Source organism: Bacillus rossius, chromosome 3 (genome assembly GCF_032445375.1).
Source record: "Bacillus rossius redtenbacheri isolate Brsri chromosome 3, Brsri_v3, whole genome shotgun sequence".
Classification (NCBI taxonomy): domain Eukaryota; kingdom Metazoa; phylum Arthropoda; class Insecta; order Phasmatodea; family Bacillidae; genus Bacillus; species Bacillus rossius.
Window position 1 is genome coordinate 121,246,511 of NC_086332.1, and position 22,947 is coordinate 121,269,457.

The 22,947-nt window shown below is 41.6% G+C and overlaps 2 protein-coding genes across 2 annotated transcripts in view; both read left to right on the top strand.

Annotated features, from left to right (window-relative positions):
* The first annotated feature begins 11,470 nt into the window (after positions 1 to 11,470).
* Positions 11,471 to 22,006, top strand: LOC134531370 (uncharacterized). Its single transcript, XM_063367071.1, has 24 exons — positions 11,471 to 11,518; positions 12,445 to 12,501; positions 12,573 to 12,650; positions 12,700 to 12,765; positions 12,818 to 12,883; positions 12,936 to 12,992; positions 13,054 to 13,110; positions 13,182 to 13,259; positions 13,309 to 13,374; positions 13,427 to 13,492; positions 13,545 to 13,610; positions 13,663 to 13,728; positions 13,790 to 13,855; positions 13,908 to 13,973; positions 14,026 to 14,091; positions 14,144 to 14,209; positions 14,262 to 14,327; positions 14,380 to 14,445; positions 14,507 to 14,572; positions 14,625 to 14,690; positions 14,743 to 15,000; positions 17,742 to 17,912; positions 19,746 to 19,934; positions 21,953 to 22,006. The coding sequence occupies exons 1-24, from the start codon at positions 11,471 to 11,473 to the stop codon at positions 22,004 to 22,006; spliced, it is 1,971 nt and encodes a 656-aa protein (XP_063223141.1).
* LOC134531208 (muscle-specific protein 300 kDa-like) overlaps positions 14,733 to 22,947 on the top strand; it is an 83,631-nt gene continuing 75,416 nt past the window's right edge. The window contains exons 1-3 of the mRNA XM_063366867.1: positions 14,733 to 15,000; positions 17,742 to 17,912; positions 19,746 to 19,934. The gene's annotated coding sequence lies outside the window, so the exon portion shown is untranslated. The remainder of the gene's footprint in view (positions 15,001 to 17,741; positions 17,913 to 19,745; positions 19,935 to 22,947) is intronic.

Genomic DNA, 22,947 nt, shown 5'->3' on the forward strand with positions numbered 1-22,947 from the left:
GCGCTGCAGCACGTGCAGGTCGGTGTGCCCTCCGCCCTCTGTTTCATTCCATATCTGGCCTGCACCATGACTTCAGTTACCGCTATGTTTAGTGGGTTTTCATCAATTCATTGGCACCACTCTTCGCTTAAGAAATCAGTTTCATATGAAGTGAAGGTTTGTGGTAGAATGTAGATGACAGGTGATCAAAATTATTTTTTGTGCTTCGCTAGATAACATTCATTTAACTTGTGAATAGAACTGGTTCATGTGGTTTGTTTATTAGTTTGTTATGTATATTGCATTGATTTCCTAAGCTTGTATTTAGATAAATGGTTTTTCAGTTGTAGTATTGCCTTTAGTTATATGTCAGTATGATGTTACAAGCAAACCATGGGTCAAATTTTGGTAATATGTAAGTAATTAATGATAATTAGGGATTTTCAGGAATGGATTTATTTTGGGAAATTCTTGTGTGGAAAATAATTATGTATTTCTGTCTGGAATTGGAAAAAAAATACTAGTGAAATGAATAGTGCAAAGCAACTATTAGGTACGTGCAGTATCCCTGAGAAACTATTAGAGAATGGTTTTAAAAGAATGTGCTGTGAGAAGTTTTTAAATATAGTTAAATATGATGTAGTTCTAAGAAAATTAGAATGTTTTTATTTAATTTTTTTTTAATTATGTTGAAATAAATTGTTTTATTTGTAATTTTTATTATATTTAATTATTTTGGTTTGTTTTAAATAAGTGTAGGAAACAGAAAATACTAGAATATGAGCATGTTCCTAATTTTCTGTTCATTGTCTGCTTGCTTGAGTAAAAGAAGCTAACATTTTTTGCACCCAAGTGCCATTTTTGTCCTCCATAGGAAAGAAGATAGATGCCAGAGCTGTCACTTTGTATTATCCACCAGAAAAAAAAGTGTCATAGCATGGGAGGGTTTCAGAGTCTTGCTGTGAGAGCGCGGCCTAGTGTTTTCCACCAGATCTATACAATTTAATTTGTCTCTGCCATGTTCTGAATATAACTAATCACAGGTCAGGCACTGCTCCAGCTGTGTAAAAATGAGTTTGCATGCCATGTTTCTACTCTCTGAACTCCTGAGAATTGGAAACTTTCCCACTCACGCTGTGAACTGTTTTACAGACAAATTCAGCCTTATCAGTGTGTGACAGTAAAATGTGTTTTTAATGGCCTCACTTGTTCTGTGGTTACCCCAAAATTTTGTTAGTTTGTTTTTCGAACTTGTGTTAAATCTCTGACTATTGTATTAGCACTAACAAAGTTTATATATCCAAATGTGTTGCAAAATAACATTCATAATACCCAAAAAATCCTCATGCAAATTTCAGGCAATACTTTTTCACCAAATGAAAATAAAATCTCTGCGATACAGATGAATCTTTTTAGTTCAGGGTGTAAATAATGCCTGAATAGTTCATCAGCATCAACGTAGATCTTGCATGCCAAGTTGATTAATTCATTTTCTCATAATTTCTATTAAATTGCTATTCCTCTAATTCAATATTATACGTCACTTGTATTCGTTGTTCTATCACAAATGTTGTTAACAGTTGTTTACTAAGTGTGATATAATTACTGTTAAAAGTTACACAAGCTATGACAATTTAAAACACTAGTGTGACTTTTTACACCCCTTATGTAACACAAGGTAAATATCTGTTGAAAATATTTTTGACGACAGTGAAGACTAAATTGGCCTAGTGTTGAATATACAGAAATAGCCTTTAACTATTAAAAGTATTGAGAAAAGAATTACATGGCATGTGAGACGCCACCTTGTTGGTCGTCAGGCCAGGCTTCCGAACAGCGAACAGCGTGTGGAGCTCCAGGCAGTGGTGCCTTATTTACAAAACGCTCCACATTTGTGAAAGGCGTTAAAAATGTATGAACAGCCTGTAAGTATAATTGTATACATATCTGTCTTCCACAAGGAAAAGATGTCACTGTCTGGACACACGTGGTTGTGATGAGGGCGTGTTTGTGATGAGGGCGGACAGTGTGTGGAAACAAGCCTTTAATATACCACAATGTTCTTCAGCATAACGGAACACATTGACAGTGGTGACAAAGTTATTTCTTGTGGAACCAAGCTTGCTGATATGTGGCATGCAGTATACTTTCTTATGGTAGTTTTGGTTTCATGGTTTTTATTTAACAAATAAGGCCAAAACATTTACTATGAAAAGGGTTTTTAGGTGTGAAATATTTTGTTCACAGTATTGTTGGTAGGATAGGTAGGCATAAATAGGTAGGTGTTTTTATGCTCTATTAAGGGAAAAGGTGGATTCTGTTAATTCTTTTGTTCACAATGAAATGCAAGTGTGACCCAAGTTTTAAATGTAGGCCATTATACACTGTCAGTAATAAGGGAGAAGTTGCTCTCGGTTGTCTCATAAAATTGTAAATTTGTGCGCTTGGAGCTGCTGGGAGAGGGTGATGTAGAACCACAGGGCTCCCCGCTTTCTGCACTTATCTCCTGCAGTTGTGCTCGTGTGCGTGTGTGTGTGTGCGTGCGTGTGCGTGCGTGCAGGAATTTTACTTTAAATCCTAGAAAAGTAAAATCATAAAAATTTCTCAGTGCTAGCAATTATGGGGAAAATGTCACGTTTCAGTCTGCTATAATCCAGACTTTTTTCATATGGCTTTTTTATGCATAGTCATACACACTATTAATTGTGCAAGCAAAGTAATTTTTAATTTATATGCGCTATAGAGTATAGTAGAGGCTGAATTTTCTTCATTTCTTTCAAAAAATTTGCAAAATGTTTTAATTAGTTTTACCATTACAGTTGTTTACAGCATTAAAATTATGATCTTTGTTCGTGTTTAAAATATTTTTCAATAGTATTCGCAATGCAAGGAGAAGGTTATGTAGTTTTCTTACTCTGGCTGAAAAGTAGCTCTGAAAATCTCACTTGTAAGTGCAATGCAAAAAGTTATTTAAAGATCGAGTAAATCATAAGTGAGATATGAAAATATTTTCATTTCTTGAAAATAAAAACTCTAAAGATACCTATCTTCAGACTTTGGTTGAGGTTACTGAAGTTAAGCGTGGACCGGTAAAACAAGGTTCTAAGTTCTAACCAAGAGTTAGGCAAAGAAAGTAATAGGCCTAATGAAGCAAATTTCAAAAGCAAACATTCTTACAGGTATAATTTAAAGATTGGTGATGTACTACAACATGTTTGCAAGAATGAGCAAATTAGGAAGAATTAGCCAGTTATTACTTCAAAATACTACCCCTAAGGATATGATTGGCCAGAAAGAGGATTGGCAATTCTCTTCCTGGCAACATTTCAGGTTAAAGAAACCCATTCTTATTTTCACGAAAACTATGGGTACTCCTTTGGTCGATCACAGGTTGAAGTATGTAGTCTATGTGAAAGCCTGAAATCAGAATTGAGGGAAAATATTGAGTGATAATGCTAAACGTACTGCAACAGTAGAGCTCATTGTGCACAAGAAAAAAGCCAAAATGTTTTATACAAGTATGCAAGAAGCATCGAAAAATACAGACTAAGAAACTGCTGCTTTGTGTTTTGATTATTCATATGCAAAACTTTCCGCTCCCAAATATTCCTGTACAGGAAATTTTATTTTATACGACAGTTATGGGTTAACGTTTTTAGTATCCATGATTTGAAAAGCGATTATGTCTAAAATATACTTTTATCATGATGTCCTCCAGATTAGGTGTGTGCAGTTTTTTTATGGAATTAAATTGAGGCTGAGGTTCTCAATACGGTAAAGAAACTGATCCTTTTTAGAAACACACAGTTGTTAGATTGTTGATGAACCTCTGTGAAAAGGACGATTTGACAAAAGCGCACACAACTTCCTTGTTTGTGGTCACTCGGTTGCCTAGTTCTCCTATATAGACGTGCCGGCCCTGCAAATTGTATGCAAATATTGATAAAAACCACCCTTGAAAAAACCAGGAATTTTATCATCCCATAAGAGTGGCCACCCTGATATTCTTTTATTCACAAGCTTAGTTAAAATATTATATTGCAGCATGAAATAACAGTTTTCTGGTCACATCCCATTCAGTCTTAGGTCTGAGCCCTTATTCCTTCTTTACTTGTTTTAGGCTCCTGTCAGTATCAAGAAGCTCTGAGATCTAAATTCCCTAAAACCCTACTAGGTGGGATATGAAACCAGAATTTTACAATGGCCTACTACAGAGGCAGAATGTGCTGTGGAGTTTGTATACCAATTAGGATTGATTAGGTCCTAACGTGATGAGCTTACATAGCTGATTATTTCATCTTTTTAGTTATCTTGTTTTAGCAATGTAGTGTAAATCTAATTAAATATATTGCCTTTTTACAGTAATGTGAAAATACCATAATTAATTTTTCTTTGCTAAAATGGTTTGGAGTATATACTACTTTCTGCAAAAAAAATTATGAAAGTCACTATCAAAACATTTAGTCAATGCTAGGCAGTTCCCCCCCCCCCCCCCAACCCAAAAAAAATGACAAAATTGGTACACGAATGGTTTCTGAAATAAACGATTCAATTGAGATAGTAAGTAGCCTTGTTGTAGATGAAAAAAAATTGTACGTAATTTTTTGGTGATTTTACAATGCAGATGCAGTAGTAGTCAGTAGTCAGGAGCGTTCGCAGAATTTCATTAGAAAAGGGGGGGGGGGGGGAATTGAAGCAATTTTCCTGTTGGTGGGAATGATTGATTTTTTAGGGATTTGGGGGGGGGGGATATATAGCCAAATGACAAATTTTTGTGAGACCGCTAAGAAAAGAATAAAAAGCTAGTAACAAGTTGTGTTGAATGTTTTTTTTTTTAACATTCTAAAAAACTTGTCTATTTTGACGTTGGAAGTATTGCATCTGCTTGGACGATATCGATAATGTGATGTTCCGAAGAAAGCCTTGACGGGAGGCTGAGTGAGGAGGAGAGGGGAGGGGAGGCACTGGAGCCGCAGACTCCCGCCGCATCGATTCGCCCTGCTCCGGCCTGGCTGCGGGGCCACGCCCTAGCACGAGGGGTGTGTTCCGTGCGGCCACTCCTCGTCTGTGTGTCTGAACTGAGGTCATGGCTCGACACGGCTGGTGTGACGGCGAGTGACTGGTGATTAGCATGGGCAGCCTCGATCTGCAGGTAGGGCGTAGTAACCTCACCTGCAGCCAACCAGTCGAAATATTACCTAACTTTTACTTTTTTATTTGAATAGCAGCTTCCATATTGTTTTTAACTTGCGTTTGAACACGTTTTAAAGTATTATATTTGAAATAATAATTGACCGCGTTCCAAAAGTATATTTAATAAGGTACTGTAACAAAAATGTATATTGGTTTATAAGTGCTTAGCGTACATGGTCGTCAATACATCAATCTTTACAGAAGCAATTTTCTCAAAACATTAAGCCTTCTAGTTAGCAGCATCCGAGTGGAAAAGTAATATGCTCGGCTTGTTGACGGACGGGTGGATGACGGACTGTCGGATGGACCTTTGAGAGTGCAGCTTTACAGTTAAAGAATGGCTTTATAAATGTCACTGAATACATAGGAATGTAATGTTGCGTACCAAAGCTATATACTCGGTGCCAAGCATTAAGCCTGAATGTTTTATGTTTGTGCTGTGCGAGCGTCCACCCCGAGAGCCTAGCACGGACCCAGGAGTATTGTAAGGCCTTGGCGTGAGGGTGGTAGGAGGACCTCCCGCAGCTCCATTGTCCCCGTCTGTCGCGAGCTCCAGCCACGAGGGCACCACGATAGCGCTGTTTGCATCCTTGTGTGTGTACTCACATAAGGTATCGTGTTCCAGGAAATGACGCACATAGTAAACACTTGCGGAAGATTGCGGAAGAGGCATTTCAGCTAATGAAAGCTTGTGTATTTGTCCGTGTCAGTGTCACGAGTATTAAATACGCTGGGGTGACCGCAATTGAGCACTTTGAGACTGAGTAAAAAAATAACGCCACTTGTTGTACAAGAGTTGAATGCTACGCGTCTTTCTCCACTCCTTCCGCAAATAGCATCTAGTGAGAGGTTTTCCATGCACCAGTGCTTTAGCCATGTATGTCTCTGTATGTCAGTTAACAACACATTTCATTCATGTTTACGTAGGAGTAGACCTACTATCAAAGTTATTTAATGTAGCACGTTTTCATAGAAAAGCTGTCATATTGGGTGTGTGTTATCTAAGAAAAGGTCGCAAAGCAGTGAGACTTAAGCAATATTGATAATAAAATTGTATAGTTCCCAATGCCCCTTTTAAGACTCTGTTAATGCAATGTTTTTAAATACTACTTTTATGTACCTTTATCTATTATTGTTACGAGATATACAGCAATTGTTGCGTTCTTTTAATGATTCTTGCAATGGGAAATATTGATTTAACATAATATGTGGGACCTTCGTCATTGCTGGTTGTCGCAAATCAGCCTGTGCTCTAAGGCCGCAGCAGGTGGCAGTACCCGAAACGAAACTGGTCTGTTACAGAAAGCATGCGGTGTTTGAGCGCTGTCGTGTCGGCCAGATTATATTTTTGGTTTGTTGCCTAAACCTGACAACGGGGTGAGTTTGGTGGGGGGGAAAAAAATGATAGGAGGTGCGTTGAGCTAAAATACAAATTTATTCACAATAAAAAATCCCAACAAACAATTGCGAAGCACAACACTCGATATTATTATAATGGTCTTGCTCGGGTATGGTACAGTTCTAGATGAAACTCGTTAGCAAACTTGATGTTGGTTACTTCAACACACAAGAGGCAAAGTATAACAACTAATCGTATTTTCATAATCATTTACCTATTGAATGCCTTATTTAGATTGAATAAATCTATTACTAAATATAGAAATATTACAAGAGTTCAAACTATTAACCACAGAATTAATAACTGAGTACAATATAATAATAACAGTAACCACTAAAGAAAACGCGCTATATAGATACAACTCCAGGCCACAATTTAAATTATGACACCACGTTCACACACGTTAATCGTGGCTGAACTCCTAAAGAACAGGCCCACAACTAATCGCTGATTACTACAGAATATTGTGTGCGCCCGACCCGGCTGGCACCACGTGCCCGCACTCGCCAGCAAGAGGCGAGCGTGAGGTGTCGCCGCGGCGCTTGGTTCACGTCTCACGTATGCGCGTACTCGCTGCTCTCTCACTCCGACACGGACCATGCAGTTTTTATTCGCTTCGGTGCCCCTCGGGTTCATACGTAAGCCACGTATCTATACGTAACACACACGAGTGTAATGTTGCAAATGACATTCTAAAGACCACTTAGTGTATGGCCACAATGTCCAAAACCCAAACCAAGGTAGAGCGTGTCCAGTTGACGTAACCGTAAAACTCTTTACATTTATTATGTTTCGTTTACGTAAGTACACCCTGGTTACATTGGTGAATTGAGGTAAAGTCCGTGCTACCACCTGACGTCACTGTCCAGCACCGACGACCGCAGCCGTTGTATACGTCACTTAACACTTCAACGCCCGTACGTGAATATTTTACGCTAAGCGCCAGAGCGAGAAAACGACCGTGTCCCAGCAGGACTTTCAATATTTCAGTCACCTGCTGTGACTATCCTGAAATACGTATTTCTATCACCATTTTCCACTCCTGCTTGAACATGTGTCCAAACTGAAGTGATATATCGGTGTCTGAACATTGTTCCGAAGTCGTGGCGGCGGTCGGGCAGCGCATCTTCCTCGTGGATCTGCGGCCACTCCCTGATGGGCGGGCCTTCACAGGTGCGCTCAGGGCACAAGTTTCTTCCACTGGCTCGTCATTGTTAGCCTGCTGTGTTCGTCGCTGCTGTCATTTTTCTGACCTAATTCTTTCCACCGAATTTTCTGTTTTGTCTAAGCATGTAACATTTGACATAACCTGATATTGCCTTTTTTTTCCGTGTGTGTGTATTCATATTTGATTTCCATTCCTGAAGTTTTTAGTATGAAAACCAGAATTGGCGTATGTTGTACATATTATCAACAGTACTGTTATTTACGACTAATTGAACTTAATCTATGGAGACTTTCAATGCCTAGCTTCGGTTGGCCTGACGTACTTGTCCCCGAAAGCGACGTCACAAGGACTGTCCGAACTGGAAGTGAAGTATGCAAGTGTACTTTTCGCGCACTATGAGTTAGAGACGTCCCCTTTAAATAAACATTTAAAAACGTTTTGTATTTTATGTTTGTTATAACATTTAAGTAATATAAAAACTTATAAAATTATTTACATTTAATATTTTTACACTTTAATAATGTATATTCAACAAATTCATGCACTTGCATTCTGATCGTAACTAAGAAACAAACTGCTGTAAATTCGTTTTATGGTAATGAAATGTTAAAATTTTCTAATATCAGCTTACACTATTTCAGTAGAATTTGTTTTAGATAATAATGTAAACAACCTGTTCGGCTGGCTAATTCCGTTTGAAGGGGCCAAAAATGAAACGCACCCGGACTCAAGCACGCAAATCTCCTTGAATGCGGACACGGCCGTAGCGCCAATCGCGGATGTGTTGTATCCGTCTCGCCCCTGCCTGGCGGGTCGCTGTCACGCGACCAGCCGACACCCTCGCTGCGATCCGTCTGTGTTACACTGCCATGTGCACAGCTTTAGATAGAGAAAACTCCTCAACGTATCGGAGTGGTGTCCGTTTACGACGCTGAGGGCGAATGAGTGGTTTTGTTTCCGTATTTCGTTCTAAAAAGGTATTTTAAGAAAAGTAAATTGGCTAAAATGCGTGTTTTCAGAATTATTTTTAGGCATTAAACACACGTTACATAGTCTTGAAATACACACATCTCCATCTTAATGTCTCCGTCATACAATGTTGCTGTTAACGCTCAGACCTCGTAGTTGTTCTGTACACAATGAGAAGACTGCGCGCCAGTCCACTAGCCTTGGCCTTAGAGACGGTACCGCGCTAGAAGCATCAGCGAACGTGGCACATATCATCCCCCGCTCACTAAATACGCCAACGACCAGGTGGGCCCCTTAACAATAAACATCCAGTTTGGTGGATTGAAGTATTACTGGGCGGAACTGTCATTCTCTGTGGGCCGCTTGAAAACAGCCGAGCACCGAGTGTCGATGAGGTCACGGTGTGTTTTTCACTCAGCCGTGTGATTGGTGATGCATGTCCAGGGAACAGCTACCCACTGCAAGTGACAGCGACGACCTTACTTTTCCACCATCGAAAACTTTGTCACAGTTTGGCCTTGAAGTTTTTATGATAACTAATAATATTTTACTTTTTGTCTGACATTGTTACAATGTAATTGTAACATGTGTTTTGGATGTACATGCAGCCCCTAAGCATAGAATAGTTATTAAAAGGAATGAATACATAGGCCTCGGGCGGAAAAAAAAACAGTTTCGCGGTAATCCGCTCGACTAATGTATTCGCTGTATCTGGCGAGATGACCACTTCTCACCCCCTGGGAGCGGTCGTCTTTAACCCTTCCAACCTCGTGCTTCTATCGATTAACTCCTGCCCCGTCCAGGCCCGCTTGCGTTCGCATTACAGGATTACTTGGCCCCACGTGCTGTCAGTCGACACGAGCCCATCCCTAGTCAAGCGCCTCACCAACACATGCTCACGTCGGTTCTTGTCGAGTGTTTGTGAGTCGGTGCCACGGCGTACCGAGCGTGGTATGCCTTTACTATACAGGGGCACAGCCGATGTAGTTCACATAATTCGACATTCTGTCACAGTTGCCCAAGCATAAGTCGGCACAATTGGGCCCGTGACTTTGCGAATTCGTGATAGCGGTCATGCTTTCATTCTTGTACTTAGGCCTTCAGATTGAACAAATATGGGGAGATCCCGCTCCTCACCATTTTCCTCAGGTCTGTTCTGAAATGACGCGGAGACGTAATAAACGTCATCCAATGAGATTGGACTTCGCTATTTAAAAGAATTAATTTAATTGAAAAAAAATGTTGATATCCGAGAACAAAACACAATTACATAATAAAAAGAAACCACAAAGTAATGATAGAACACAAGATATTCCTGTACTTGGCTACCACCGCTGCCAAATACTCTGCTTCTTTTGGTCGCACGAGTAACGTAAACGTAAGAGCTCAGCATTGTGCTCGTCACTGTTCTTTATAATAGTTTGCCCAGGGCGTCCACCTCATGGAGAGGTCTCAGTTGAGTTTATGGCATGGTTGCGTTGTGGAAGGTTTTACAAGTAGAGCCGGTGGCCCTACCCTAAAACATTTTTCTGCCTGGCGTGTTTCGCGTTTCGCCCAAGGAGGTTGGCAACCTCACACCGAGCATTACTTCGGCTCGCACGCCCGCTGCCACCGTGCGAACCCGCCAACAGACAACTTCCTTTGTGCGCCACTGCGTTCCGTTACTGGCGCGAGGGCACTAATCATGCCCGTCCACTAACGGGACTGCTTCAGGGGCTCGCACACACTTAAACAATTGTAGTACGTCCCGATATCGTACATTATTTCCGTATCGATCGATGTAGGCATGCTCCTAGGTGGCACTTTGTCACCAACAGTTTCTATGACGTGAACTCTGGTCGCTAGAGCTCCGTTGCAAGAGTAGCCGCGTGTAGTGACGCTAGGCTGAGCGTGGATAGTCTGGTTTGCAAGTCAGCCTGAGACCTAGACGTAGTGCTAAAGGGAACCACCTTGCCCACTGTTACCTTTCAGGTTGTTTTCGTTTGTTGATGAGAATGATAGATTTTTTTTTTAAAGATTTCTACGTATGAATACCTCCTCACCCCCTGTGAGATAGTGTTATCGTGCTGTTACTAGCAGGCCTTGTCACAGCGCCAAGTAGTGGCCGAACACTCTTGTAATAAAGCAGACTGAGAACCGCATATCTTAAAGACTGCGAACTCAACGTTTTTCTCTGTACCCGCATACAATTACCGACTACATTGCCGTCTATGAAACGAAAATACGTGGCGATAGAATGTATTGAAAAAATCGATTGTCAACTGTTTATTTAAGCTCGACGAATTATTTTGCGCGTAGTAAACTATTATTAATATTAAACTCTTAGAGACTTGTTTATTTCCAGGATAATCGATACGATTTTTGAACGCTTAAAGGTTTGTTTCGTTTTTAAAAATATGTTCTTTACACTATGGACTATATTATACCTGCAAATTTTATTTTCTTGTGTTATTATATAAGCAATCAGATAGTCACACATTACTTAAAAAAAAAAATCTAGCAAACAATAATACTAAATAATAATTTTGTTTTTACAACTATTTATTGCTTCTTCTAATTCCGTCATAAAATTGTAATTAGTATTGAAGTATGGGGACACGATGAATGCACAAAAGAAGAACCAGCCATAGTAGTTGGCCACGCGCAACGTGGCCGTGCCGGGAAAGAGGAGAAAGACTGCGCTACCTCCCCGCCTCCCCTCCTCCCTGCTCGGGCCGGCGAGGAGCGGCGTCGCTCAGTAGCCGGCGGGCGGCCACGCAGCCATGGCGTCCCGGGCCCGCGCGCTGGCCCGCTGCCTGCTGCACCTGGGTGTGAGTGGCTCCTTGGCATTACCGTTTATACATGTTCACCTTGAATCTCAGGCTGTTTTAGTACATTGACAATTATGAGCGTATTAAAGAGCGTGTGTTATTTTGTTCTTTTTTAAAAACTTTTTAATCGTTATTACATTGTTGTACAAATAGTCAGTCTTGAGGGAAAAGGTGTACACACATTCAGTTGCTTTCCGTACGAAGACTTACCTTAAGGACAGCAATTATCCAGGGAGGATACATTTCCTCTTTTATTAGTATTTTCAAAAAAAATGTGATTACTTACAAATATTCTTATTTATGCTGATTTGTAGCAAAAAAAAATTTTCTTGGTTCATAGTTATTTACATCATCTATTGTTTTATCAGGTTTTAAAAAATTTGCATTAAATTTGTGCGTTTTTATAAGTAAAGGACACAAAAATTAGCACTTTACAAAACGCCATAAATTATTAGTATTGGAATTTATTTTGTACACCTATATATAACAATAACAATGGACCTGTAAAAGGCTATTTAAACTATTTACTATACTTAATATTACCAAATGTTTTTGGTTTCTTTCAGTTTTTTAAAGAAACCATTTTTAGAATAACGTGTTAATGCTAACATCACTCATTGTTGATGCTGCACCTTACTATACAGAAAAACTTTTTTTTTTCCACTGAATTTTATTATATTTCAGAATTTTTGATGTAGGTGTATGGTGGTTACTTGTAAGTTTGGGTAACGGTGTAACAGCAATTCTCATGTTCTAACAACATGAGGAATAGTGTTCCACACCATTAGTAGTTAACATGTTTCTTTTCTTTATTTTTTTTCCAGCTCTGCAAATAAATGTTGGTTGAGCATATTCCAAAGTAGGGAGCCACGCGAGCATTGGTGTGGAGGGGTGTGGAGAGTTGAAGGTGTGCTGTGCTGCCGCAGGTGTGCGAGGAGACGCTGGCGGCCCACAGGGCGCGCCTGGGCGAGCTGAAGGGCCTGGTGGCCCAGTTAGCGGGCGAGGAGGGGTGTGGAGGGGTGTGGAGGGGTGAAGGTGTGCTGTGCTGCCGCAGGTGTGCGAGGAGACGCTGGCGGCCCACAGGGCGCGCCTGGGCGAGCTGAAGGGCCTGGTGGCCCAGATAGCGGGCGACGTGGGCGAGGAGGGGTGTGGAGGGGTGAAGGTGTGCTGTGCTGCCGCAGGTGTGCGAGGAGACGCTGGCGGCCCACAGGGCGCGCCTGGACGAGCTGAAGGGCCTGGTGGCCCAGGTAGCGGGCGAGGAGGGGTGTGGAGGGGTGAAGGTGTGCTGTGCTGCCGCAGGTGTGCGAGGAGACGCTGGCGGCCCACAGGGCGCGCCTGGGCGAGCTGAAGGGCCTGGTGGCCCAGGTAGCGGGCGAGGAGGGGTGTGGAGGGGTGAAGGTGTGCTGTGCTGCCGCAGGTGTGCGAGGAGACGCTGGCGGCCCACAGGGCCCGCCTGGGCGAGCTGAAGGGCCTGGTGGCCCAGATAGCGGGCGAGGAGGGGTGTGGAGGGGTGAAGGTGTGCTGTGCTGCCGCAGGTGTGCGAGGAGACGCTGGCGGCCCACAGGGCGCGCCTGGGCGAGCTGAAGGGCCTGGTGGCCCAGTTAGCGGGCGAGGAGGGGTGTGGAGGGGTGTGGAGGGGTGAAGGTGTGCTGTGCTGCCGCAGGTGTGCGAGGAGACGCTGGCGGCCCACAGGGCGCGCCTGGGCGAGCTGAAGGGCCTGGTGGCCCAGATAGCGGGCGACGTGGGCGAGGAGGGGTGTGGAGGGGTGAAGGTGTGCTGTGCTGCCGCAGGTGTGCGAGGAGATGCTGGCGGCCCACAGGGCGCGCCTGGACGAGCTGAAGGGCCTGGTGGCCCAGGTAGCGGGCGAGGAGGGGTGTGGAGGGGTGAAGGTGTGTTGTGCTGCCGCAGGTGTGCGAGGAGACGCTGGCGGCCCACAGGGCCCGCCTGGGCGAGCTGAAGGGCCTGGTGGCCCAGGTAGCGGGCGAGGAGGGGTGTGGAGGGGTGAAGGTGTGCTGTGCTGCCGCAGGTGTGCAAGGAGACGCTGGCGGCCCACAGGGCCCGCCTGGGCGAGCTGAAGGGCCTGGTGGCCCAGGTAGCGGGCGAGGAGGGGTGTGGAGGGGTGAAGGTGTGCTGTGCTGCCACAGGTGTGCGAGGAGACGCTGGCGGCCCACAGGGCCCGCCTGGGCGAGCTGAAGGGCCTGGTGGCCCAGGTAGCGGGCGACGTGGGCGCGGAGGGGTGTGGAGGGTTGAAGGTGTGCTGTGCTGCCGCAGGTGTGCGAGGAGACGCTGGCGGCCCACAGGGCCCGCCTGGGCGAGCTGAAGGGCCTGGTGGCCCAGGTAGCGGGCGAGGAGGGGTGTGGAGGGGTGAAGGTGTGCTGTGCTGCCGCAGGTGTGCGAGGAGACGCTGGCGGCCCACAGGGCCCGCCTGGGCGAGCTGAAGGGCCTGGTGGCCCAGGTAGCGGGCGAGGAGGGGTGTGGAGGGGTGAAGGTGTGCTGTGCTGCCACAGGTGTGCGAGGAGACGCTGGCGGCCCTCAGGGCCCGCCTGGGCGAGCTGAAGGGCCTGGTGGCCCAGGTAGCGGGCGAGGAGGGGTGTGGAGGGGTGAAGGTGTGCTGTGCTGCCGCAGGTGTGCGAGGAGACGCTGGCGGCCCACAGGGCCCGCCTGGGCGAGCTGAAGGGCCTGGTGGCCCAGGTAGCGGGCGAGGAGGGGTGTGGAGGGGTGAAGGTGTGCTGTGCTGCCGCAGGTGTGCGAGGAGACGCTGGCGGCCCACAGGGCCCGCCTGGGCGAGCTGAAGGGCCTGGTGGCCCAGGTAGCGGGCGAGGAGGGGTGTGGAGGGGTGAAGGTGTGCTGTGCTGCCGCAGGTGTGCGAGGAGACGCTGGCGGCCCACAGGGCCCGCCTGGGCGAGCTGAAGGGCCTGGTGGCCCAGGTAGCGGGCGACGTGGGCGAGGAGGGGTGTGGAGGGGTGAAGGTGTGCTGTGCTGCCGCAGGTGTGCGAGGAGACGCTGGCGGCCCACAGGGCCCGCCTGGGCGAGCTGAAGGGCCTGGTGGCCCAGGTAGCGGGCGAGGAGGGGTGTGGAGGGGTGAAGGTGTGCTGTGCTGCCGCAGGTGTGCGAGGAGACGCTGGCGGCCCACAGGGCCCGCCTGGGCGAGCTGAAGGGCCTGGTGGCCCAGGTAGCGGGCGAGGAGGGGTGTGGAGGGGTGAAGGTGTGCTGTGCTGCCGCAGGTGTGCGAGGAGACGCTGGCGGCCCACAGGGCCCGCCTGGGCGAGCTGAAGGGCCTGGTGGCCCAGATAGCGGCCGACGTGGGCGCGGGGGCGGGCGAGGCGCTGGGCCAGGAGGTGGATGCCCTGGGCAGGAAGCTGGAGGATGTGCGAGAGTGCCTCTCCTCGCTGGCCGACGTCGCGGAGGCGCGCGTGGCCGGCCGGGAACTGTGCTCCGAGGAGCTGCTGCGCACCAAGACCTTCCTGGCCGGCGTGCAGCAGGTGCGTGCCCGTCACTTCCGTACCTTAACATGGCACTGATCATCTTACCTTTGTTATGTGTTCTCATGTTGCAGATCAACTTACGATACCAAACCCAGACACAAAATTTAACATAGAATTCTTTAAAATAATACAGACCAAGATAAATAAACTGATAAAACAGTTTCTTTTAAAATACCAAAATTTCTGGTTGCGATTCGCACACATACTTTCTGCACCCACCGCTAGAATTCGTTACCTAAATCATAAACGTTGCTTGCAAATATCAAGCACAGATAGCATATTTTAAACTTTTTGAAATAGTTCCGATAAAACCTCGGCTTTTTACCTGGTTTTCAACAATAAATTTTATTAATATACCACATCTTGTTAAAATTCACTAAACAGTTTATAGTATAAACTTTCAGCAGATGTTAGAAGTTATACTTGTATATCATTACAAAAAATTAACCTGAAAAATTTTAAAACGCATATTATAACATTAAACAAAGTTTGGATATTTGTTTGTGTTTAAATGACTGACATCAGTCTGTAAATACTTCCTACAAACAAACCTTACCTTTATTGAGCTTATTCATTATTATTATTATATTATATTAAATGTTACTTAAAAAAGTTTAAAAAATTTCCTGTGACAAGGTTTAAACCTTGCTCCTTGAGGTTACTAAGGCCGTGCTGTACTGCTGTGCTAGTAACCCTCTTGGGAATTCAGAAGGAGACTATTTTCTTTAATCATTATAATTGCCAGTTTTCTTAGCAATTTTAAATCTTTATTTCTTTATATTAGAATTATTTTAGTTTACAAAATATCTTCCAGTGTAGTTTCATTTGGCACACCAATACATTTGGTATGTCCCTTAATGTTTACAAAAGTGACTATGTACAGGTTTGTGACACATTTCGATCATAGACTTACATTCCATTTTCACAAATTTATTCCTACCAAATAGTGTGTACCAAGAGCTACAATGTTTACACATCAAAATCTCTTTACCCAGTCAGCATGTAATCTTGCAGATGTGGCCAACACCTGGCATTATCAGTCATGTTGTTATAACAAGTAGTCTTCCACATGGCCACAGCATTCATATCCTTTAATATCAAAATTATATATTTTTTAATTTTTTTTATTTACATTTTGAGTACCTGGCAACAGTCAAAGCCCTTTAAGAGGCAGGCATGTAACAAAATATGCAATAAATACACACTCAAACATTACTCTTAAAAAAAACACAGGATAGCATAAATATAAAGCACATGACAAGGACAAACACAAGACAAAAGATGTGAATAACAAAAACCAGGGTACCAAAAACAATATGAAAATCAAATAGTCTATACTAATATTATAAAGCTGAAGAGTTTGTTTGCTTGTATTATAATAAAACAGATGTACTATCAAACACTGTATTAATTTTTACATGAATATATTCATAATAGTAGTGTAATAGTGCAAAATATATTTTCACTATGATAATTAATTTAATATGTGCAACCAGTGATATATTTAGATTGTTTTTAAATGTATAAAAATTATATGTGTGACTTGTCAGAAATTTGACTCCTTTTCACTTTACTTGTTGTTGACCCTTGATTTACATTCTGGCCATTTTTGAACTACATGTGACATCATGTAGATATATGTATTTGTATGTTGCAGGTAGTTTACTACATGACCTTGACAATACAAAACCATATATAAAATTTGCAAATTCATCTGGCAATGAAAATAAAATTTCTTTAATTCCATCACAAGATTTAGCTCTTTTGTTCGGAATTTTATAATATCAAATTTTATGATGCAAATTATTTCGGATTATTCAAACTGAATTTTGTACAAGATTAGTTGTAGTGTGCTAGGTGGTGGCGGTGGCGGCCATTTTCAATTTCCAATCTGTTAATGGGTGGATTACGACAGTGGTGGGTTGGTACCACTGTTCCGTGTCGGCAGCATGTCGTGACCTGTGTAATTACAGGGGCGGAGGGCGGTGCTGCCCTCCCCTTCCTCACACAAACCTTAATTTCTTCACCGTCTCACCCCTCTCTGCTACTTCACCCCAATTAAGTTGGCGAGTTTCCTTCCCCCCACCTCTCTCTTTGTCTTCCCCACTGTGCCATGTGCAAATACTTCCACAACTAACTTGGATCCCGACCGGCAGCATTTGTAGCTCTGGTTGTTACATGACGTTCCGGAATAAACTAGAATAAATGACATGACAATAGCTGCACCACCAACAGCTGATTAAAAATAATGCTTATAAATGTATAATTTTTTTGTCATTTTGTATATTTGTCAAAATATACCAATATTTTGGCTATAATTAGTATTTTAATAATTACTCAAAATTTTTGAATGTATGAAATATTAAGTATTACATCTCCTAGTCAATTTATCATGTTTGTAAAAAATACTGTATTATTTTAGTTTATTATTATTATTATTATTATGAGCATAATGGCAAGTGGAATGGCAATGTTTTTTAATTACTGTTTTAAATCAGCAATGTGACCAGTTAGTCACCACATTTTATTATGTTTACACTTCTCACTGTCAGTTTTCACAAGTGTTACACTCATGATAGCCATTAATAGCCCAATACAGGCACGAACCAGATGTATGAGGTTAGTAAAATTTTAGAAATGTTTAAGTTTTTTCTGAGCTGAGTGTTGTGAGGATAATTATTGGTCTTACTGTATGTGTTAAACTGTTGAGGTGTAGAGCGGATCGCATGGTTTCGCAGAGCCTGTCCACGGTGGAAAAGTCCAATGAGGACTCTGAGAACCAGCTGGCGGCTCTGAGAAGTCACCTGCTGTCACTGGGAAAGACAGAAAGCCATTTGCAGTCCCTGAAGGAGAAAGCCTTGGAGCTCAGGCCCGTGAAGCCAGAGACATCTGTTGTTGAGATTCTCCAGGTGTGAATCTGGTTTTATAAAAATATATGAAGGTTACTCTTTAAACATTCCATCTCGTACTACAGTTATGAAGTATGTGCCAAACTTCAACCTAGCTCTCACTATATCAGAACATAATACCATATCTCCCTGTACCCCCTTGTTAATAATTTGTAAGTTTTTGTATATATGTATATGACGTTCCTGCTACAAAGCGCACATTTGTAATGTATTAAAATGACATTTTCAAAATGTATTTGTTATATCACCTCGGACTAACAACCCAATAGCTCTGGCTGGTTACGATGTAGTTTTCATGTTGCACAGTTAGTATTTTCATTATTTCATTGTAGGAGACTCCCTGTGCCATCTTAAATAAAGTTTGTTGGATGCATATATTACATGTAATAACGTGATGGACATAAGTGTTCAACCTGTAATTAATTAATTTTTTATTTTATTTTTGTATTTGTTAATCAAGATCTTGATAATTCTTTTAGGTGAATCAAACTGTTGCGTTTTTGTAAAACATTTCATACAAACTAAGAACAATGATAGCCTGACAATTATAGTTTGTGAAAAAAATGAATCCTGTGAAGTGACGTGTTTCACAGGCATTTTACAGACTAGATATTTTGTTTGTTTTATTTATTGTTTCTGATTGTGTATTCTGTGTAAGTATGTAATATAGAATTTAAAAAGTGGTCTCAGATTATTTACATAAATATAGTGATAGTAGCAGTGAATGAAAAATGAAAGATTCCTAACTTTCAAATAGAGAATGTGATACAACATGGAACATTAAAAAATGCACCTATTAAGTTCAATTTATTCTATTTAACTGTAATTAAATTAAGTTGAAAGAATAATTTTTAAGTAAAGTTTTATTTGTAATTTATTTTTGCATTACATTTTTTTTTTTTCATAGAAAGATCAAGTCACTTAATTTGGTCAACCTTTCATACAGCAGTTCTGCATTTTTTCATAGCAAAGTATGTCAATGTTTATGAATAACAAATTTTCTTCTCAATCGCATCATATATAAATTAATCTATAATGTAATGAGATTTTAATATTTACCTTTTTGCATTTACTGTTATGCCAAACTAACACACTAGATGCAACGTGAAAGATGTTAAATAAAATGTAGTATACTATTTTGAAGAATTGGAATATTAGGAATTACTAAAGATTCATTGGTACTGTTCTCAAAAAGCACTATACTGACAGTTACCAATGAGTAAGTACATGGGCAAATGTCTGGTAGCAAGTGTGATGCAGTTGTTTTTACAAACAGTAAGCCTGTGTTTTACATATAATGTGAACATCAAATTGAATGTTTAAAATATTTCATATTTGCAAAGTCGAATTGAATTAAGAATATTGTTCTCATTAAGGCTGCATTACACTTATTTTATAAAATACTGGATTGAATAAAAAAATTTTTTAACTTTTGTAATGTTTGAACTGGTTAAAGTATTAACCAACTGGGTCCGATATATAACACCATAAAATAAAAATTATAAACTAACAATGTATAGTTTTAGTATTGAGCATTCATAAATAAAAATCTGGGTACCACATATGATTTTTTTAAGTGACCAACTTTATTCGTGCAAAACATATTCAACACAAAAAAAAAAAAGGTAAATATTTTCAGGAGCAAATCTTAGGCATCCATGTTTTAAGGCTTTGCAACAAACTCTAAGCTTCACATCAGATACGAAACTTTGCTTCACAACCGAAGCTTCAAATATAATTAACAGCAAACTACCTGGTGAAGTCAAATTGCATATTAAAAAACGGCTTTGATTCGCACGCACAGACCTAAGAAACGGGCTACATTGCTTGCAGCTGTGGCAGCAGGTGTTCCGAGAGACGTTCCAGCAGTACCACCGCCTGTCTGCACGGCTCGTCAAGGGACAGGATGGGGCCGCAGCGCTGCGTCTGTGGCAGGAGTACCTGTTCCACGTGCAGTCGTTCCTGTCTGGCTCCATCCCGGAGGACTACCACAGCCTGGCGGAGCACCAGCATCTGTGCGAGGTGCGTGTCATCGGAGCGTGTTTCACGTTTTTATTGCTTTTTGTAATATGATTGCAATTTTCATTTCACGTGTTTACTTTAAGGGTGTATTAAGAATGTGTAAAAGTGGAAAATGAACTGTAGCTGTTAGTAAAGATTTTCCAGTGCACGCACTTGTAAGGAATTTGTAAAACATTTAGTTAACACATTAACAGCCAAGCGTCGCGAATGCGACGCACGGAAATGTGTTTACTTGTACCGTGCATCGCGTTTGCGATGATCGTGCACAGCTGCATTCGTCGACTCATCACTTGCCTGAGGATTGAGTTATCTAAGTTGCTATGCGGTACGGCGAAAGCTGATGTTTTTACCTATCGATTCCAGCATTCCGCATTTCAATTGCTGGCTTACAACGGAAACAAATGCGTATCGAAAGTGAGTTATTTTTTCTCAGTTGAGTAAGATGGCGTCGGCGAACAAGAGGAGGTTTCGCAGTCGTGTAAAATTGCAAGGAACAAATATTTTTGATAGTTCGGGCGAGGAAAATGACGAAACGGATATTAGTAGTAATATTTCAGACGTTAATTACGTTAGAGAGAGTGAAAGTTCATCGGAATCATCAAAATGTGAAAGTGCTGCGCAAGTCACGAAAAAAAGTAAACAAGTTAAAAAAAGTACTTCAAAAATCAGCTCCACATCAGATAATTGGACTAAAACAGATAAACTTCCTGTGAACATCCCATTCACAAGCGTGAGTGGTGTTAAAATCACTCCTCCAGGGCCCCTAAATAATGGCAACTTGCCCCCTCCGAGACCTTTTGATTACCTCAAACTGTTTTTCACGGACGAGTTGATTGAGTTGTTTGTCACGCAAACAAATTCATATGAACAGCAGTTTCTTGTGCAGGGCACCATAAACCCTAATTCTTCTTCCAAAAACTGGACACCAGTAACAGAAACAGAAATGTGGCAGTTTTTGGGCTTCTTTTTGATGGGCCAAGTCAAGAAACCAAAAATAAAATGACTACTGGACTAGGAGGGAAATTTACCATTCACCATTTTTTGGGAAAATAATGAGTAGGAATAGGTTTCTTTAACTTCTTAAATTTCTGCACTTCAGTGACAACAGTAATGCAGATTCATCCAATAAACTCACCAAAATTCAACCTGTAATAGATTTGTTTGCAGACAAATTTCACTCAGTATACACACCCAATAAAATGCTCTCACTTGATGAGGGCATGATTCCTTGGAGAGGTCGAGCCAAGTTTCGAGGTTTCATGCCAAACAAACCCGACCAGTATGACATAAAACTCTATATTTTGTGCGAGGCTGACAGTGGGTATTGTTACTCATTTTCAGTATATTCAGGTGATGGCAAAACTATTCCTGAAATAGTGATTGACCTGTTGGGAGACGTGAAGGGCAAAGGTTATTGTCTCTTCATGGACAATTATTACAATAGTGTAGGTCTGAGTAAAAGGCTTTTGGGTGTCAACACACACACATGTTGGAACACTTCGTCAGAACCGTGGTGCTCCCAAAGATCTTGTTGCTACCGCCAACAATTTAAAAAAGGGAGAAATTGTGTTCCGTCGAGATGGTGATGTCCGAGTAGTGTTTTGGAAGGACAAGCGAGTTGTGAAGCTTATCTCAACCATGCACACAGCTGCTATGGTTGATGTCAAACCGAGGAAGCAGAAGGCTGGCTCTTATAGTGATGTGCAGTGTAGAAAACCCGAGATTGTAGTGAGTTACAACACTTACATGAAGGCTGTTGATCATCTTGACCAAATGGTGAAATATTATCCCATGGCTCGAAAGACAATTAAGTGGACAAAACATTTGGTGGTGTTCCATTTGTTACTGATGGGGGCATATAACGCATTTGTAGTGATGACGGAACACACTGGCGTAAGGCGTACAAAGTTTGTAGACTTTCTCTCAGAGTGCGTTGAGAGCATAACTAGGACTCCTGTACAAAAGAACAGTCATCAGTTGCTAGATGACTCATGTGATGAGCCAGGTGACTGTTCTAGCGCTTCGCCCGTTGCCAAGCCACCAGTGCAGGATACTGCATCAAGATTGCTTGATGGCATCAAAAAGCACCCCCTTGTAAAGATTCCTCAGGTCGGGAAGAGAACAAATACTCTGAGGCAGTGTCGTGTGTGCTCTGTCAAGGGCTGTAAACCAAAGCGTACCAGTTTCATGTGTTCATCTTGCAACATTCCGTTATGCCCGGACGCTTGTTTCACAAGATACCATAGCGTTAAACATTACAAAAAAAACTGAGTAGTGGATTTTTTTTTTTTTTTTTTTTTTTTTTTTTTTTTTTTTTTTTTTTTTTTTTTTTTTTTTTTTTTTTAAACTGGCGAACTTAGACATACAATATTGTTGTTCTAACTTTAACTGTTGTCCTTAACAACAGAAGTTAATGATAGCTTCCATTATTATTGTATTTTTTACACATAATTTTATGAGCAAATTTTTGTGGTTTTGAAAAACTATTTATATCTTTTTGAATTATTTTTGAATTATTTTGAAAACATTACCATCTTATTGTTCATTCTATTTACTGTTAGAAACATTAAACTTTCTTATGCCTAAAACAAAAAAAATTACTTAACAATATGTAATTAAGTTTGAACCCACTGCACAAATAGCAAAAATACTCTGGAAATGCTGGTATACAGGAGCAAATTTTTGAAAATGATTTGGTAAGTAATGTGTTAAGAATCATTGTCGTTGCTTTTTTTCTTTTTAACTAAAATATTAAAGGAAACATTATAAAATTTGTTAATTATTAATTTCTTATTCCTATTTTGGTGGCACCCTTATTTACATTTTAGTGTATTCTATAGCAGTATTAGGTTTTTCAGACACACTGCTGTTTTAGTTTGACAGTTTACAGTGATATATTAGTGAATGCTAATGGAAGTGTGTGTATGTGTGTGTGTGTGTGTGTGAAAAATTTCTTTTTGATAATTGTGTAATAATTGTGGGTTGTTAATTGTAATTTACTTCATATCATTTA

What these genes read in the sequence shown, in the direction of transcription:
- LOC134531370 (XM_063367071.1), top strand. Translation starts at nt 11,471, where the DNA reads ATGGCGTCCCGGGCCCGCGCGCTGGCCCGCTGCCTGCTGCACCTGGGT. An exon ending in TGGGCGAGCTGAAGGGCCTG is followed by an intron (nt 12,993 to 13,053) that starts GTGGCCCAGATA and finishes GTGCTGCCGCAG; the next exon opens with GTGTGCGAGGAGACGCTGGC. An exon ending in TGAAGGGCCTGGTGGCCCAG is followed by an intron (nt 14,210 to 14,261) that starts GTAGCGGGCGAG and finishes GTGCTGCCGCAG; the next exon opens with GTGTGCGAGGAGACGCTGGC.